Here is a 19912-nt window from a genome sequence, read left to right as displayed (position 1 = left end):
GAGAGAGAGAGAGAGAGAGAGAGAGAGAGAAAGAGAGGTTTGGAAACGGATAAAAGCTACGTGAGCCATCATATCTCAGCATAGAGAAGTAAACGGTGAAAAACCATTGTGGCAATGAGTAGTTGAAAATAGTGGGTAGTGGGCTTTGTTTACCTTTTTCAAATATAGGTTATATATGAGCAAGATATAGATGTAGGTAAGTCAACATGATAGATTTAGAGAGCATAAGGATTGAGATATATAGTATAATAATTTATACAATAAAAAAACAAATAAAAGTGCAATTCATGTGAATTTCCCCATAGGAAAAAGTTGGTGAAGGAGATCAAACAAAGGACTCAAAGAAGCACATAGAGGGATATTTCTTAGAAGGATTAATGATATTCTTTGTGAAGGCTATGTTTCATGGCCATCTTATATTCACTTATGCTTGTATTCTCCTTTCTTTGGTGATGTCAATATGGCCAAATTTACATGTCTATGCTTTGTGGATATGTCTAGTGTTAATTTACATATTGGTGGGCTATAGTCATGAAATTTTTCCCGTTGTTTTGCATTTTACCTTGAGTTGCATTGTGTTTGAGGACAATTTAGAAAAATGATGTGATGAGTCCCTCTCTCTCTCTCTCTCTCTCTCTCTCTCTCTCTCTCTCTCTCTCTCTCACACACACACACACACACACACACAAGGCCTGGAAGGTACTTTAGTAGGATGAGTTCTTAATTATAGAGTAGCATTTTGCCATGTTGTAGCGATGAATAGAATGTTTTGAGGGGTTAAGAAAATCCACTTTGGATAGGATTTTATTTTATTTTTTTGGCTCATTAGGGTCCTTAGAGTAGTGTTTCTAGACACTATTGTAATAGACTTGGTGAGCTCCATATATTTGGGATTGCATGCATCATCAAGGAGTTTTTTCACAATATAATCTTCAAGAAAACCCTTTCAAAAGTGCAAATTGGCCATGGTGAAAGATTGTGTATTTGACATGGCTAGTAGAACCTAGTGCGTGGGGGTACTCGGTGTAAGCCCACCATATTGTGTGCTCAAGGCTTACTTTTAAAACCCATAGTTAGTAGATTTTTCAAATTATAGCAAGTCTCGAGGCTTCACTAACCAAGCTCTCTAGAGAAGAATTTGGAAACACTATGTGGAAAGTCAAAAGTGTCAACAACGAGCAAGGGTTTCACTCACCAACCTAAGAAGTGTTTGGGAATGCTACGTGGAAAGTGGTGTCAGCAATGATTCACTCACCAAGGGCTTTAGGGAAACACTTAAAAACGCTATGTGAAACATGACAATGAGCAAGAGTTGCAACTACTTTGTTGAGAGAGAGAGAGAGAGAGAGAGAGAGAGAGAGAGAGAGAGAGAGAGAGAGAGAGAGATACTCACTGAGGTCTATACAAGAAGCATTTGGAAAGGCTATATGGAAAACAATGGTGAGCAAAGATTTGCAAAATTAGCTATGTGAAACATTGTAGTGAGCAAAAGTTCAAATCTCTCATTGGAGAGAGAGAGAGAGAGAGAGAGAGAGAGAGAGAGAGAGAGAGAGAGAATGTTGCTCCTTGAGAAAGAGGCGACCTATGCAAGAAGATGGTAAAGTGTAAACTAGTTGTTGGAAATGCTTCTTTAATGGAGCAAGTGAGAGCCTCTTAGTACAAGCACTAGAAAAGCTATCAGGGAGCCAATGGGTAGTATCATTCAGTGGGGCAACGAAGGAGCTTGGGAAAATTGTAAAGGTTCACCTTGCCCTTCTAAGTAGCATTTCGAAACGCTACTTGGAATGGGCCAGTGAGAGTTATACTAAAAGGTTGTAAACATCCCAGCGCGATCTGTCAAGGGATTCTGTATTACAAATAGCTCAAATGGCATTTGTATTTCGAGCATTCACCTAGAAGCTCCTAATCATTTGGAGTTGGGCTCCAGAACAGCTCTGCCATAGAATCAACACTAAAAATTATTAAAGTTGATTGCCTTAGTAGAACCAAGAGGGAAGTGAAGTTTACAACTACGGGAGAAATCCTGTCATGGAAGAGCTGCAGGCAACCCATATCAAGGTGGTAGAGAGTGTGCAGATAGGCAACCATGGCACTAACTAGCCGTTTGGGTGTGCGAGCCCTTTGCAACATGCCAGGCCCTACTCCGCTTGAGTGAGCGTCCGGTTGCACCCATCGAGTTCTACTTCTACTGATGACTCAACCTACTAACCTGCATGGGCAATAACGTGGCCAACAAAAATTAAATTTTTGTTAATACCCAACTAAAAGGGCCACAACTCCTAGCTGGTGCTGATCACAGGTGCAGATCATCATCGCGGGCGGATCTCTCGCATGTGCATAGAGCTGGCATCGCCAAAGATGGCCTACGATGCAAGGGAATGCTTTTGCATGGCATGGTTTGCGGTGCAAGAGAATGATCAGATCCTATCAGCTTTTGCACCTTTTGTCTTCACTGGACGTATTTGATTTGCATTTGGAAATGCAAGTTGCAGACCCTAATTGTTGTCATCTCTCTCTCTCTCTCTCTCTCTCTCTCTCTCTCTCTCTCTCTCTCTCTCTCTCTCTCTCTCTCTCTCTCTCTCTCTCTCTCTCTCTCTCTCTCACTCACACACACACACACACACACACACACACACACACACACACGTGCATGAGTAATCTCTCCATACAACATGGATGAACAAATTCTTGCTATGGTTCACTTCGGGGGGGAAGGCGAGATGCTAGGACGTTAATAATGCATGTGTGCAAACTCATATATTGCAGCCGGTTGTAATTAAATCAGCAACTCATGTGCTGATAAGGTGTTGTTGGTGAGCTTCGTCTTCTCTGTACCTAGATTGGTTTAGATTTGAAAATTGCCAAGGAATGCCCTTGAACCTTCATCTTCACAAGTCCTTTTTGGTTTCTATTTTGAAACACGTGTAAACCGATCTCAATGTATTTGTACAAAATCTAGACCTTTTAAATAACTCTCAAAGATGCTAAAAATGAGAAGGGCTACCGATGAGTGCACCTAATGCACACATTTAAAGGGCTCCAGTGCTCTAATTGTTATAAAATTAGAAGCGTTGGTTCTTCAATATCGCATCTTAATTGGTGGAAGAATTGATGCGCAAAAATCAACAAAGTTCTGCAATTTTTTTGGCAGTTTGGTGTCCAACATTCAACAAGATTTTTGGCACCAAGCTTGGATGTCCAACATTCAACAAAGTAGGGTGTGGTTTGGTGATGAGTTAGCAATTGAGCTAGTGGAATAGCTAAGGCAGCTAGTTATGTCCCAAAAGTGAAAATGAAGCGCAACTCCTTTTATTGGGCAATGTCCCCCAAAGGGCATGACTTACGTTTGGTGGCTGAATGGATTGAGATTAAATTGGTAGTGATTTTATGGAAAACATCAATCCCGTTTGGGTTACATTTCAAAACACGAGCTACCTAAAGGACATGAGTTGAATGTCAATTAGTAGCATCCTCTTCAAGCGCAAAATTTTTTATCGATAGATTCTATAAGAGTCATCAACAAGTGTAAAAGGTTCAATCATGTTCTATTTCTAAATCAAATGCAAGCTTACATAATTCAAAGAAAGACTAACTTCATGTCTTGTTAGCGTTGGTGGTAAGCCAGTTCTTGACTATCACTGAACCGGGCCGTACTGAAATGTTGTGAAGTAAGATGTGGCGAAGTCTAAATCAAAACCAATCATTAATCTATGGGTGCATAATGATTCATAGTAAGGTAGTAGAATGGGAATCTCAAGTAAGACTTGTTCTTTAGCACTTAATTCATGAAGAGGAGTAGTACCTACATGGGCTACAGGATAAGGCTCATTGCTACACATACATTTATTTAAATAACATTTTTCCATAAAATTTTCATTGTGATCATCTTGCCATGCTCATTAAAAAACACATCACAATCTTGACACTGACATCTAACACGATCAGATTTCTCAAAGCTAAGTCCTTTGCATTTTTGAACAATCATGAGATTTAAGATTAACATTATAGTCACACTAAAGACGTGGAAAGGGGCTTTAAGTGAAGCTATAAAATGCACAAAATTTGAATGTGTAGAACAAGTTAAATGAGAGGGAGACATCTTTGTGGTTACTCATATTTCAAGCCTCATAATGTCTCAAGAGACTTGTGTATCAGTAAGTCCACTAGTTTTAACCTCGTCCCCCCAATATTCCTCAAATTTTTAAACAGTGAAATGTCACTAGTATTTATAAAAACAATTCTCAATAGGAAGCATGGCTCTAGTATTTTAAAAAACATAATAATTTATCATTTTTCTTGTGATCTTTATACAAATATTTAGCACCCTTTTATTGTTGGTATCCTCGTCACCAACGGGCGTTTTTTATTAGGATTAAGCTAAGATGCAATTTTTTTGACCATGCCTATAGGGCCTCAAACGACATCAACCTTGATAAAAAATCCTTTAAATTTTTGCAACATCCATTCAAAAGGGATTGAATATAATACTATGACCATAAATTTAATACTACTCCAACTTTTTTAGAAGGACAACCATGCATGTAAATAGCTCTAAAGTTAGTTAGAAAGGTATTTGAAGATCATGATCCACAGTATAAGAAGGACGTTGGATTTCCTAGTAAAGACATTTTATCAAACTATGAGAGTACCGATGAAAAAGGGCTATGATTAGATTTCATTCAGCTAGATTGAGTAATAGCTACCTTCCTTATAACATTTCAACAAGAATTTGGAGGGTGAGTGGCACTCATGTGCCTTCTCATAATTATTTTTCAAGATTTTGCAAAATTGATTAGTACTTACCTTCATCATACCATTTCAACAATGGTTTGAAAATACTTTATTGGTGAGTAGAATTGTTATGCCTTCTTTCAATTGTATCTCATGAAGCACTTCAAAAAATTTATGCTAAAGCATTAGTGAGAATCTCTACCATTAACTTCGTGTCGTGTTATTTTGTGAAGCATTTCCAAATTCTTCCAAAAACAACTCAATCACAAGGAAAGGATTTGCAGTAAGATTGAAAGCTAGCTTGTCCATTCGATTCTTTTGTCAAGTTTGTTTTCATTTTCCTATATGAGAGAAATTTTGGCCAAGACCTTGTTGCAATTGTGTGTATGGTATACCATGCAAAGTGACCAAATCTAATAGGGGCTCCTCACCAAGTCATATCGTGAAGCAACTTTTGAATGCTAGTTTAAAACACAGATTGAGCTCAATTGACACAAAATACAATGCACAATCTCCGCTCACCAAGCCACCATAAGAAGGATTTTTAAACATTTATTTGAAAGGGAACAATTGCACAATTTAACACTCAATTGTGACATAAAATGCTTCCAAGTTTATAATTCTTGCATGACTTTGATGGTTTTAAACTCATACTATGAAGCATTATGACTAGTGTCACTTTTTGTTGAGATTAGCTACTCTAACACCTTGGAAAAGTACTAATGCCTTGTCTAGTGCTATGTGGATGTTTTCTAGAGTGCTCTCTCTTTATCTAAGGTAATGGTGAAGTAAATATACCCATTACCCAAAAGAAGGGTGTGCAATATACATGCAAATGGATAGTAAGATCCCTAAAAATGCATACAAACGTTTACTTGCTTGTGTTCAATAGCTCTGAATTTGAAATATGATATTAATGGTATTGTACTATCATATCCTTTTAGTAGTTTAAATTCATACCAATACCATACATTAGAGAGTATAACTACAAAGGAAAACATTTGTAGAATACAATGAGCATGTAGTTCCCACAAAATTCTAGAAACAATATAATGTGCTCAATTTTTGCAATCCTTGCTTCATTTGCTTGATTTTTTTCCCTCGCTCGCTTTTTGTTGCTCGTTAAAAGATAGCACCCATGAGAAAATAAGGATTAGATTAATCAAGAAGAGCTTACACTAATTACAATGGTTAGCACTAGCCTCTCAAGCATAGACATTAAGCTCAAGGCTAGGCCAAAGAGTGAACACTCTAGAGAGAGGGAGCTCTCAAAAGTGGATCCTCAAGAGTTGATACTCAAGAATCAAGTCTCCTTGCCTAAAGGAATCCTTTTAAGGGATTTCACCACAATCCCTTCTACTATGGGTTTAAGCTTGAGGCCTCAAACTACCATATGCAACTTTGGAACTCCAAGTAAGCCCAAGACTTATATAAAGTGATTGGAAATATTATGCACAACCATAGACATCTCTCGCTTGATGTATATTCGGTGTAGCCTGTGTTAGCTATTGCTAACATTCCCCCATCCTAATTTGGCGCACGTCCTCGTGTGCCGGTGAAGCAAAACACGATGACATGGTAGAAAGCAAGTCCATGGAAGAAATATTGAGCTGCAAAACATAAGAACAAGTAATGAGCATCAAAGGCCAACAAGGATACAAAACATGAAGTACAATAAACAATCGTGCAAAGTGAATTTTTTGCTTCTAAAAGATGGGTGAATCATAGTCAAAAACTAGACAACATAAAGCAAAAAAAACACATAAACTATCGTGAAGATTAAATCACTTGAATTTTAGTTTTATGCATGAAACACAAGCAATCAATTAAGATCCTAGGCTAATGCAAGTTCATAAACCTACTAGCCTAAAAATTATGTGAAAAATGTCAATAAATCATCCAAGTCTATCATGTTTACGAACTATAAAAAAGCTCCTAATCTATTAGCACATTGTCACACCTTTTTGAAGCTCATGGAAGTTTTGGTTTTGTCATTCATTAAAAAAAGTAAAGCACAATACAAGGCTACCACCCCAAGGCAAGTCTAGGTGCGACTCTCGGCTCCTTGAACCCTCAAGAAGGTGTTCCAAAAGCCTACTAGCGTACCAAGGCGATAGCTAACCCTTATCAGCCCAAGGCATCGGTTTAGGACCTTGACCAAGTGAGGCGAGGTGATTCCCCTCGCCTGCCAAGTACCAATAAGGCGCTAGGCCTCACATAGACACAAGATAACATAGAGATTTTCTTTTTCATGTGTCTAGTAGCATTTTTGCTACTTTTTCTTGACACTTTTTTTCTTCATTGTATCATTTTTTAGCATTTTTTCATTTGCTTCCAATTTGAGATACTAATGGTATTTGGACTAAAGGACTAAAGCCTAATCATAGCCCTAGGTCGTGTAAAAAACGAATGGAGTATTAAGACTGTCACTAAGAGTTTATGACTAATAAGAAATGAACCTACATTAACCTAAGGTCAAGGCCAATTACCTATTATTAGCACACATATAGCCTAATTTTTTTATGAGTTAATATTCACAAAGCAAAGTGTTAAAACTTTAGGATGACTAGCTTTCAACATGAAAAAACCATAGCTTAGAAGCAAAAATTACTTAAGCCAAGCATAGAAAATGGAGAAATGAACAAAAGAGCAAAATCATGGAAGGATTACACCTATTCATGTCCTTTTGAGCATTCTTGAGCAAGCATCCCCTTTGTAAAGAAGCCTGTTGATCTTTTTATTTGCAAAAGAAGCTGATTTGAAGCTAAGTGTGAACACAAGCTACAAAAGCTAATTATTGAAAGCAAAAAGCACACAAAAACATAAATGAAAACCTAAAGCTAGGGTCTTGCATGCCTGAATTTTTCAAAGGGAAAAATCCAAGGAAAAAAAGTGCCTTTGGTTATGCACATGATGCTCTTTATAGAAAATTTATGCATACATAACAAGAATGAGAGAGAATGAGCTTCTACATAAGCAAAATTTGCAATTTTTACCATCCCTCATGCATGATTCAAAAGTTGATTAGTTTCTAGATCCATGAAATATGGAGTTAAAAACAAGCCAAGAGATGAAAATAATGCAACTTTGATGAAATGATGTGGCTCTTGAAAGCCGAAATGTACAATTTAAATCTTTCCAAAAAGTTAGCTAACAATTAGCTCACATGAAATTTTACATTCTAGAGCAATCTATGAGCTAGAGATGATTGCAACTTGATGAAATGAAAGTGAATGGCTCTCAATAGCCAAACTATGTACTTGAAAGCTCAAAAATGTTGGGTAAACACCAGCTCAAAATGAAAAAATTAACTTTTGACAAGGCTATGAGCTAGCATATATACAACTTTTAATCCAATCAATAGAAATGGCTCTAAGTAGCCAACTTTTGTAATTTTTTGCAATGATGACCCCTTCTTGGATCAATGAAATCACACTCTGCTACATCCCTTCAAAAAAGTCCAATTTTTAGTGCTTTGTAAGGGTATACATTCAATTCAAGCACTAAAATGCACAATCAATTCCAAGCTCAAATCATTAGTGTTCTTAAGCATTTGGTCTTTTAACACGAGCTAAAAGATGCACAATCAATCACAAGCTTGAAATTTCACTGCTCTCCCATGGTCACTCAAAGAAAGAGCTCAATTTTAGTGCTATGCAAACATGTTGCCATTCATGTTTCCATTCAAGTCAAGCACTAAAATGCACACTCAATACCAAACTCAAGTTTTAATGCACAAGACTTATTGACCAAGCATGTACATACCATCAATGTAACTCTCAAATGAAGCTCGCATGCTTGCCAAAAAGATTTTTTGTTTAGCGGAATGCAAATGCTACATAAAATTAGCACAAGTTTGATTTTTAGTGCAAATAAGTTCATTTGTGCATAGACATAATCATAGCACACAAATCAATGCCCTCATGCTCTTATGTATCATATGTTTATTGCATACAAAGCGCGAACTTTTGTTCTTTCTCTCTTTTTTATTTGAGATGGATAGCCTTTGTAATAGGCTTTTTAGAGACCATAATTGCACTCATTACCATGTATGGCTTTTATGAAAAATTGAGTCTCGGCCAATACTTGGATCCCACCATGCACACAAAGCAAAAGAGAGAACATCACAGCTGGTGCACCCATATCACAAATCCATTCAAAAATCTTCTTTTAGTGCTAACAAAAGTCTTTAATTAAGGCACTAAATAACCAAATCAAAATCAAAATTTTATTGCAATGATGTGCATCCAGACAATAGACAACTCCCTTATTTGTTCATAATTTTTTGTTGGCTCGAAATTCATCCTTGTTTTGAATGATTCGATCGAAGCAAAGTGAAGTTACAAATGACAAGCTCGAGGATATCTCTGCGGGATGGAGTGGGAACGCCCTTTTAATAGGCTTCTGTTTCATATTTTATTTTTATTTTTTAAATGTTTTATCACTCTGGCGGTATCGTGCGCAGATGAACGAGTGGGTAGGGGGAGCTCAGGGAGCAGGAAAGGAGTGTGGGTGAGCATGATCAATCAGCCGAGAGCATTGCTGGCGGTCCATGTATCGTGTGTGTGTTTGAGCTGAGGCAACGAGATAGAGGATTCAACAGTGCAGCAGGGACCCCCAAATGTACGCGAGCAACCTCGCTTTTCCTTGAGGCCAATTGCTACTTTTCGTGCAGTGAATGAGCGTGAGCCTTGTTTTGGATGTCTAATGTTGCTGGACCGGATTTGCAGGAGCCGACTTGGGAGGCGTGTGTGTGTATCTTTCAAGTTGACGTGGCCAGGATTCAGAAACTCGGCAGGCGCAGGCACATGGGCAAGAGTAGGGTGAGCTAGCATTGCAAGTGGAGCAGAGCGCGGCCAGCACCTCAGTGGACCCGATGTGTGCGAGGTGTGAGCCGGTTGGAGCAATTGGGATTCGGGGAGTGAGATTGTGAGAGTGATTTGTGTGTGTGTGTGTGTGTGTGTGTGTGTGTGTGTGTGTGTGTGTGTGTGTGTGTGTGTGTGTGTGTGAGTGATCGGCGGGTATAATTAGGGGTTGGGGACCTAGTGCCAATGCAGTAAAGGCAACTGTGCCACAAAATCATAAGCAGCAGTGTGGCGAGTGTATAAGTCAAAAATAGACTCAATCATGCATAAGTTGAGGATCAAGAACCCGGAAGTGGATTTTGAGGCCCACAGCAATGCATTCCAAGAAGTAGCATGTAAGCCACGAAACTGGGGCTGTGGTAGTGAAAGCGCCAAATAAAGTCGACATTAACTAGCTGGCCCCGCAAAGTGGGCACACATGTGTGTGGGTTTTCATTTTTTTATTTTTATTTTTTGAAAAATCCTCTCAAGAGGCTGTTCCCACGGAGATTATGTGTGGGGTTTGCATAATCACGACCTAGAGATTGGGTGCTTATCTTTGAAGAATCAATCTCTTATATCGATGAATGAGATTTAGGGAGCCAAAACTCACCTTGTGGCGCACAAAAAGGGAGGCCAAATGAATCATTACACATATATACACGTAGATTTGCATCCTAATTCTCATGACTATACTCAATTGTGCAATCCTACAAGGATCTAGAGCAAAATCACACACTCAAACCGTCACATATGTTGGGCAAAAGTGAGTTCCTTTAGCAATTTTTGTTACACGGCATCCTAGCATGAGATCTCTCATGACATGGAATACTCAAGCTAAATTTTAATCGATATTGCTTCCAATTCAAGAGCAAAAATTCAATTTTCGATTTGATATTGATGCACTTTTAACTCAATTGGGCAATGCTCCTAAGCAAACTAATCAAGGTTGCCATCTCATTTGCAGAAGCAAATCAATCATCGCAACTTAAGTTGCTCATATCCAAGGATATGCACAATTAGGCAAACCCAGTTGGTACAAAACATTGGTCAATTCAAACCCGGTTTTTAATCATTGCAAAATTAATTACTCATCTCCAATGGCCCTCATCGTCCGAATTCAATTGAATTTGTCATTTGGCTTGTATGGCTACTCATGAGTGAAAAATATCCGTAATTGAGCATTAATTAAGTGATGAATCTCAATTCTCGAAGACAATTTGTAATGCATACGTTAACTATTTGGCCAAATTAATCATCATAATTGGTAAAAAAAAAACCAATTATTCATTCAAAGACCGGATTGCGCATACTATTGAGTAGGTACACACATCTAAATTTAGGCCAAAAATTTATGCAAAAATTACATCAATTCCACATTGGAATGCTCAAATTGCAAACTCAATCAAGCATAATTAGTGAATGCATTCATGCTTAATTTTTAAAAATCAGCACTATTTTTACATAATCAAGCAATGCACACACTCAAAAAAGCACAAAAGATCAATTTTGACTCAATTGGCGTTGAATTTAGGCTTATATTTGATCATTGCACACACTTTTTATGATCATTTCACAATCAAAAATCATTTACGTACCCTATTTGACCATCAATCATAGAAAATCAAGTGGTCTTGGATAGGCACACACAATCAATTTTTGCCCAAATTTTTGACAATTAAGTTTATCCAATGATTGAAGTAGCCTAACATACACATCATTTACATGATTGCATACTCATGTGTCATTAATTTTTATCGATTTCTATATATGCATACACTCAAGATTAAGTGCATACTTGAATTTTTTGACAGTTTTTTTCCCTCTTTGGTACATTACACACAATGATTTTTATGCACACACATGATTTCTTGATGAGAATTAAGCATTATCTTGACACAAACATCATTCATTAGTCAAAATTGACCATCAATTTCATCCCAAAACAATCAAATTGGGTGCAAAGTGTAGGTCAATTGATTTACACACCTAATTTTAGCAATAAATTAGCAACACATTGGAATCAAATTAACCATTCAAAAATTGAATGGAGTAAGTCAATGCACTTATAATCGATTGCATCCAAGCTAATCCTTGCTCCACGTGACGATTCCATCATGCACACACATGTGTGGCTCTTCTAAATTAGCCCAAAAATTGACTATTGTAAGCTAAACATCAAACACTCAAATCATCAAATTAAGCATAAATTAGCACAAGTAACTTGATTAGAGTGGTGATTCCACCTCTTAAAAAGAGATTTAACATACTTTACACTTCAAATGTTAGTGGTTAGGTTAGCAAGATTAGTCAAAATTAATAAAAATTAGCATAAAATTAGTACAATTAGCATGGAAATGAAACAAAATTAGCAAGGGTTAGTATGAAATTTATGAAATTGAAGGTGGAGGTTTAGGATATTCATAACTCAACACTTAGCATCAATTTTTTGCACAAGCATCATCAAATCACACCAAGATTGAGTTACACACACTCAAAAACCAACGAAATTAATAGTGAAATTACTCTATTCTACACATCCTAAACTCAGTAGATTAGGTTATCAATCTCCGGCAGCGACGCCAAATATAGGAAGACGTTGTAACACGATCTAATCGTAACCCACAAAATTATCTATCCGTGGATCGACAACCCGGCTAGGGTATGGAAACACGAGCATCAGCTGAATGGAATAGAGGATTCAAGAGATCACCTCTCCATTGCAAGTAGAGATTAACCATGATAAAACTAACTCTAAACCTACTCTAATCACTAATCAAACAAATCCTACACACATTAAGCCCACCGAAGTCCGACTTACTATAGACTAAAAATCCCAAGCACACTAAGGATAACCACACGCTAGCTACCACATGTCAATCACGGCACTTCATTAATAGCTACACACCCGAAATGAATGGTGCTAGAGCTTCATAAAACCTATCTACACACAAACAAACAATAGGGCACATACACTAATTACAAGATTAAGACCCAACTTAATCAACTTAATTAGTGATGTTAAATATCACAAATCAAATGGTTATGAAAGATTAAGAGTGGTTACTAGCAAGAAGTACATACATCTCTCAAATCTAAAACAATGAAAGAGTAATACTACTTCATGACAAGATGAAATATAAAGAAGAAGTACACTAATGAGAAAATAAGAATTAGATTAATCAAGAAGAGCTTACAGTAATTCAATGGTTAGCACTAGCCTCTCAAACATAGACATTAAGCTAAAAGCTACGCCAAAGAGTAAACACTCTAGAGAGAGGGAGCTCTCAAAAGTGGATCCTCAAGAGTGAATGTTCGAGAATGAAGCTTCCTTGCCTAAAGGCTTTCACACAATCCCTTCTAGTATGGGTTTAAGATTGAGCCCTCAAACTACCATATACAACTTTAGAACTCCAAGTGAGTTCAAAACTTATACCAAGTGATTGAAAATATTATGCACAACCATAGACATCTCCCGCTTGATACATATTCGATGTTGCCTGTGTTAGCCGCTACTAATAGTGTATTTGTTGGAAGGACATGTGAACGTCTATCTCTGCCAATAAAGGACATAAACAACATAAAGGAACTTGCATGGAGAGCTTTATACGAAAGTGCCATTTCTTCATGTTTTTCTCATTTTCAAAATTTGGCATACGTACATCAATGGAAACTTGTTTTTAGGAATGGAAACACATACAAGCGTATGCATAGTTATCAATTACCTTTTGAATTAACTGTCTCATGCAAGGTCACGTATGCACCAATTATTTGACGTATATGCACTATGCAAGGACTAAGCCGATTTTGGCATAGTTGCATCAATAACATCTCACTATTAACTATGCTCCATGGGACCACATTCTCATATTAACAAGGTAGCAATAATTATGCCAATTTCGGCATAGGTGCATCAAGAACATCTTACTGATAATTATGCTCCACCACATCTTAAGATTAACAAATAGCATTTATTGCGGCATTGGTGCATTGGTACATCATCCTGTCTTTATACCACTTGCACTTGCCATGATGGTACCAACAAATCCAATGGTCCGCAACTCCCAGTAGGATGGTATTCGGAATTTGTAGAACCTCAAGCCCAATTATGATATCGGTTGGCAATAACGCTGCATTCTTGCATCCATTGATTACGGCTTGCATGTACTATAATGCTATTGGGTTGACACAACACCACAACCGTTATTTCTTAGCCTTCAATGCCTGAAATGAGCAAAAAATTTATCATAGTCCGGTAGTTTCGGATGGGTAAATGAGGTGGCTTTTGTGAGGGATGGTGTTTGTGCTCTTGGCATTTGCAGACCCTTCAAGAATAGAGGGAGCCCCGACATCTATAAATGTTTGCAATTTGAGCCATCTCGATCGCAACGATTGAAAATTGGGCAAGCTTTGGACATGTCATAACTAGTGCTCTTTAAAGACCTCAGCTTGCTATGTCTATCACCCAAAGTCTCTGAAGAGGCATTCCAGCTATTCAACTCTTGTAAGCTCACTGAATTATTCCCATGCCTGTTGGGCATAGATGTTAGTGCCAAACTGAATCCAAACGACCACTATCATCATGCTTTCCTATTTTGAACATAGACGGTGAAGTTGAATGTTCTTCTATACGTTCTCCATGGCACATGGGATACTTCCATGAATCCTGTTTCCTGTCATTTAAGCCTCTCCTTTCTTCAGCTTCATCAAAGCAAAGCTTATTTCGAAGGTTGTACACAACTGCTTTCCCGCTTTACCCATACTTGTGCTGCTTCACTCGCATTGTCTGCACATGTTTGATCATAACATACGAATATCATACGCCAAATATCATAGGAGTACGTAAGTATGGTAAATTTACCATAAGAGTATGAGAAAATCTATGCTCACAAGGACATCTTCATGAGGCATCAAAACCTGTGACTTCAAATCGGTTGGATCCCAATCTAAACCCTGTTCGGCAGCTATGTCTATCATCAGCTTCATCTTGATCTCCATGGAGGGCCAACTGATTGAAAGCTTTTCAATTACCTGCACATAAGACACAGGATTGGCTCAGATTTCTTGTAGTCCTGCAAACAGAGAAGAATACTTGGTGCGGCATAATACCACTCTGTTGACACCATTATCTTGCGACAATTCAGCTGCAGCTGTTGTGAATTCTTTCCCATACTTTGCAGACAAAAGACCCCCAATCTTTTTCAATTCTGGAATATCCGAACACCGAGGGGCAGCATAAATGATACTTGCAATCGCTTCTCGCAAGTCAATTGGACACTGCCTGAAAGCACATGAGGACACACCTCATTTACAAGAAAGTATGACCTCTTACGCCAACCTAGGATAAACCAATCAAACAATGACTGACTTTTGTACTTTAATGATCGGGAGTTGAGTGACAATCTGCTCACAAAAGAGGTTAATAACCTCATAAGCTGCCATGATTTTCTGCTCCCTGTGAATCTGTTCCACCTACAGAAATAACTCCAGGATTACAATTCTAATAAAATAAAAAATATCACCACTTTCAACTATTTACGCATATAATCATCCGTGCATACATCCAGTAAGTATTCACGAGAGTTTTCCCTCAGAAGAAGGCTCTTACCTGCAACCATTACCCAAAAGCAGATTCATCAACATCATCCCTTGCAGGCATTTAAACCATCTTTGATAAAAAGTTTGGATGAATTCCAAACTTTTTTGGATGAATTCCAACTATAATTCCCAGGGACCTGGTGTAAATTACACTGGCATCATGAGTTACTACAAGGCCATTACACCTAGCTACTATGCTGCTGGAGCCATTGCTAGCCCAGAATGAAGAATGGGGGAAGGCAGTTCCCTGCACCACTCCCAAGCAGAAGCTCATGACATTGAACACTACCGGGCCAAGAATAGGGAAAATGGACCTAATTCAACCCTCGTCAAAAATATCTTGAATTCCACGTTCCCTATCTTTACCTACATTAGGAAGAGAATGGAGTTTAGGAGGGCTTCTTTATTGGTAGTTTAAGGGAGTCAAACCTTTGGTATTAAGAAAGCAATCAAAGGATAAATTTTGAATTCAAACAGGTAAAACAGCTAGTTTATTTGAATTTAAATTTTCCCCCCAAAATGAAATTTAAAATCTAGCGAGAAAAAGTATATCATGTAACATATCTATGGAAAGAACTCAGCGTGTAGATTTTAGATCTATAATCTTCTCTCAAATTGGAGATCATATGTAGGATTTATGGAAGGCCAAAAATCATAAATTTATCCTCCCCCTTTTTGGGGGGGAAAGTGCATCCTTTGACCACTCTTACACCTTTCTTACACACCCACCATTCTTGCACACATGTCATGTATCTATTCGTCCAAATGTTAACTCACGTCCATAATCTCATGGCAAATAAAGAGGCTCTCCTAGACCCCATCCTCTTCCTAATGAGAACATAACTCAACTAAAGTAGTCCTTTGTTGTATACTGCTTGGTTGTGAATGTCACTGTTTCTGCTGCTGCTGCATCCATTGCCGTTGCTTTTCTTTCAGCTAATTGTATTCTTTTACTTGAGCTCCACTTTCTTTCCATGTTGAACCAAATCCTTTCCTTGCCACTGGCTCCCCACGAGCTACAAAGGCTCAAGCTCTGCACTCTAATCCATAACTCATTTATCTTTTTAGACTATGGACAACATTTCTAACCAGGAACATAATTTTAAAGCCTCATTTTTCTGTTGAGAACTAGCAGAAATCTTTTCGCCAAATCTACCTCAATTTTATTTTGCACCCAAAATTTTCTTTTAAGGAACTCACACACTACTATGATTTAATCTTGCTCGAAGAATCCAACTACATATGAGATCAAAGAAAACTTACTAAAAGTCTATAAAGATTACCTTTAAATGTGCACTTGGCTCCTGTCTGGCCTTGAGAAAGCTTGCCAATTCCTGTTTCATTTGCTTAAGCTGACCCTCTCTCTTGTTCCTTAGAAATTTGATGCGTGATTTAGCAAGCCCTAACAAGGTTTTGCTGCAACATAAGAAAAGGGAATCAGGTTACATAGAAATCAGAAGTATCGCCTGGCGACTAATAAAGACTATGCAATGCCAAAAAGCATCATGGTTCGTATCATCAAAGCCATTCAAACCGACTGCCTGTTGCTGGTAAACTGCCTCTTCACGTCAGTTCTTTAGTAAAGAGTGGCTTACACGCCCTTTCTTATCAATATTGAGAACAAGCTGTGGATCAGTGCAAAGACAGAGAGAGCCATGCCTCCATACTGTCCATTCTCACCTCCAACATGCAAGGATGGCATGAACAGTCACCAATTGAGCCCCGTATCTGTACATATGACCCCTTGCCATATATGCCATATTCATACACCCTTGCTCTAGGACTTTATCCACACATAATTCTTGCCCTCGTCTTCAAGACAAAGTGGAAAATCTCTTTTGAGGGCACTAAGGTTTCCCAAGTGGAACCTCTTGTATAGAACATCTTGTATAGGGCCCCAAAGCATGAGAAAGACTTGATTACCTCCTGCCAAGATAATCTGATGTTGCTTGTCATTTGCATACCTTTTGATATGGATTACCTCCTGCCAAGATAACCTGATGTTACTTGTCATTTGCATAATTGAGCTTGCTATTCATGCAAGTGAGCTCTGAATCTTGATTTGCGGGTGTTCTCGTTGGTCAACCATTCTATGTCGAGTGGTCTGTGTTTAACCCCGAGCATAAACATAAATGAACTATACCTTGTAGTCACGTGCTTTGTAAGCAAACCAAAACGGACAACACACGTTTCCAACTAGGACTCTTGTCAATTACATGCGCTCTTAGCATGCCCTCCAGAACTTTAATCACCCACTCTTTAACTTGCTGAATAGGAGTGCTTTCATTGAGTCTAATGTTCAACCTACTGTCAAGAAATGACTTTTAGTAGTTATAACTTGCGAACATTCTCCTGAGATAGCCTTGCTAATTCTAGAATCTACCATTACTTACAATCAATGACCCTCTATACCTTGGTTAGCCAGCAACTACTACCCAATGGAATCATGTCAACCACTCCTAGTGGGTCGTAGATCAATGAGAAGGTTTTACATTTGTCATCAGGGATCTCTCATGAATAAAAGAGCCTACCTACCTTGAGGTCCATCTTGACTTCCTAATGCTTGTGGCTATCAAGAATAGATGCTTCATGTGTTATTTGAGAGGACTTCAAATAATGAGCAAAGACAAAAATAGGACAGAAATACTTGGGCACTTTACATAACTCCAACAACTCTAGAGGGAAAGAAACTGCATGAGCAGCAAGATAGTAAAGGCTCTTTGATTACAGATAGTTGCATCGTAGAATTGCTACTACGTGATGCACACACATATATCATAGTCTAACCTTGGCTTAAACCTACCTTTGACATGATGTTACAAAGGGTAGAGTAGTGTGTTCAGGCAAAACTGTAAAAATCGGACATCATAATGTTCATAATCAGTTTCCAGACTGTAACAAATCTGTTTATTTCCGTCACAGTCGCTCGTCGACCGTCTCTGCAGATGCCACCGGCTACAGCCTGCCAAAGTATTTCTGCATGCTGACGTATAAGCAGCGCAAATGATCGAGATTACGGCTGCTGAACTGTCAGCCTCCCGGTGACCATGACAGCCGGGAATGGCTGTTGGTCAACCCATTCCGCAACAGGCTCCCCGCTGCCACCGTGGCTGCCACTGGTCGCCTGACCTGCAGAATGGGCCTCCTAATGCCCATTCTGGACTGTCAGCCTCCCGACGACCATGACAGCCAAGAATGGCTGTTGGTCGACCCATTCCGCAGCAGGCTCTCGGCTGCCGCCGTGGCTGCCACCAGTCGCCTGACCTGTAAAATGGGCCTCCAGGTGCTCGTTTTCGGCTGTCAGCCTCCCGGCGACCATGACAGCAGGGAATGGCCGTTGGTCGACCCATTCCACAGCAGGCTCCCGGCTGCCGCCGTGGCTGACCTGCAGAATGGACCTCCCAACGCCCATTCCCTACACCTTATTCCTTATTGTAATGCATTGATGCTCCCACCGCTTGAGTACAATGGCCAAGCACTCAAAAACTTTCTCCAAGAACAAGTTTTCTTCGCATGTAAACCGATATCCAAACAGAGTTTCAAAAGAAACATTTGGCATGACTACAGAACATTCAGTGTGCAGAAATCTGAAGCCTTCATTCCAAAAACTAGTGTCGTCTAGGAATTTCTCTACACACCAGCCTATGAAGTGCGCACGCTCACCATTTCCTTTAAGGAAAGCACCCAGAATAGACATTTCCTTCCTAGCATGCTCTAATGCAGACTTACACCATTGAAGGTATCAGTTTAATCAAAACTACGCAAATCTAGCTACAGATGAGCGAAACAAATAACCAGGCAATCCAAAGTACAGCAAGAGGCCCTGCTCATGCTGCATGCAGCATTGTCATTCCATGGCACAGAAAAAGACGAAGATGGAAGCTTGCCATTTGACGTCGAAAGGGGGGCTGAAGCACATGATTGCTTGGTGCTGGCGCCGGGAGGAGGCGAGAGGGACGGGGAGGGGGCGTCTGGCTTTATATGCGTTTTGCTCTGTGTCTTTTAATGTACCTTGTAATTGTGGTTGCATAATTCGAACTAGAATATGACCTGCAGGATTGCTCCGGCTAAAGAAACATCGCCTTTTATCTATCTTCTCTTTTTATATCTATCTTTTATCAATACTCTCTTCTTAGATGTATAGTTTACTAGTACGACCGGTTGCCTTCGGCGGCCTCTTTCTCTCCCTCTTTCACGTGCAAAGGGTAGTTTTGGACTTTAGCCTTCAGGTCGCAGATTGAGACACGTGTAAAGAGCTCCCCCTTCCGTCATATTATGTTAATAGATTATATTTTTAAAAATGATGCATGGCAACCTCTTTAGTGATCTTAACAAACATGAATATATGTAAGATGCTGCTACAAAGCATTCCTTGATACCAAACTTGGGAGCTTCTCATAGCATTAGTTTTCATGAGATGCTAGATAGGAGTGCTCTACTTCTATTTTGAGAGAGAGAGAGAGAGAGAGAGAGAGAGAGAGTCCTTCTTTTGGTTTATCTTAATCTAGCAATGCTACCAAGCTTGATTATATTAGCATGGTGTGAAGTGAAGAAATCTGAGAGAAGTCAATGCAATTATAAGACTTTGTTTGAAAATGGATTGGCTTTTAGAATTTGTTTCAATAATGGGAACACAATTAAATTCAATATCTTTTCTCCACTCTCTAACTTGCTTCTATATGCTAAGGTTCAAGCTAATTGGCCAGACACCCATCACATTGACTATTATTTTGATCATA

General features: G+C 38.8%; 1 protein-coding gene across 1 annotated transcript; it reads right to left on the bottom strand.

Annotated features, from left to right (window-relative positions):
• Positions 1-13480: 13480 nt before the first annotated feature.
• On the bottom strand, positions 13481-19092 carry LOC147426722 (uncharacterized). The gene is made up of 6 exons (XM_086499122.1): positions 19061-19092; positions 16457-16589; positions 14944-15047; positions 14685-14856; positions 14466-14606; positions 13481-14361 (listed from the first exon to the last, which is right to left on the bottom strand). Exons 1-6 carry the CDS (start codon positions 19090-19092, stop codon positions 14329-14331), a joined length of 615 nt encoding a protein of 204 aa, XP_086355248.1. The 3' UTR covers positions 13481-14328.
• Between the last annotated feature and the right edge of the window lie 820 nt (positions 19093-19912).

Source organism: Adiantum capillus-veneris, chromosome 24 (genome assembly GCF_014529385.1).
Source record: "Adiantum capillus-veneris isolate H3 chromosome 24, ASM1452938v2, whole genome shotgun sequence".
NCBI classification, from domain to species: domain Eukaryota; kingdom Viridiplantae; phylum Streptophyta; class Polypodiopsida; order Polypodiales; family Pteridaceae; genus Adiantum; species Adiantum capillus-veneris.
The sequence above is the reverse complement of the archived record's forward strand: the minus strand, read 5'-3'. Positions and strand labels throughout refer to the sequence as shown.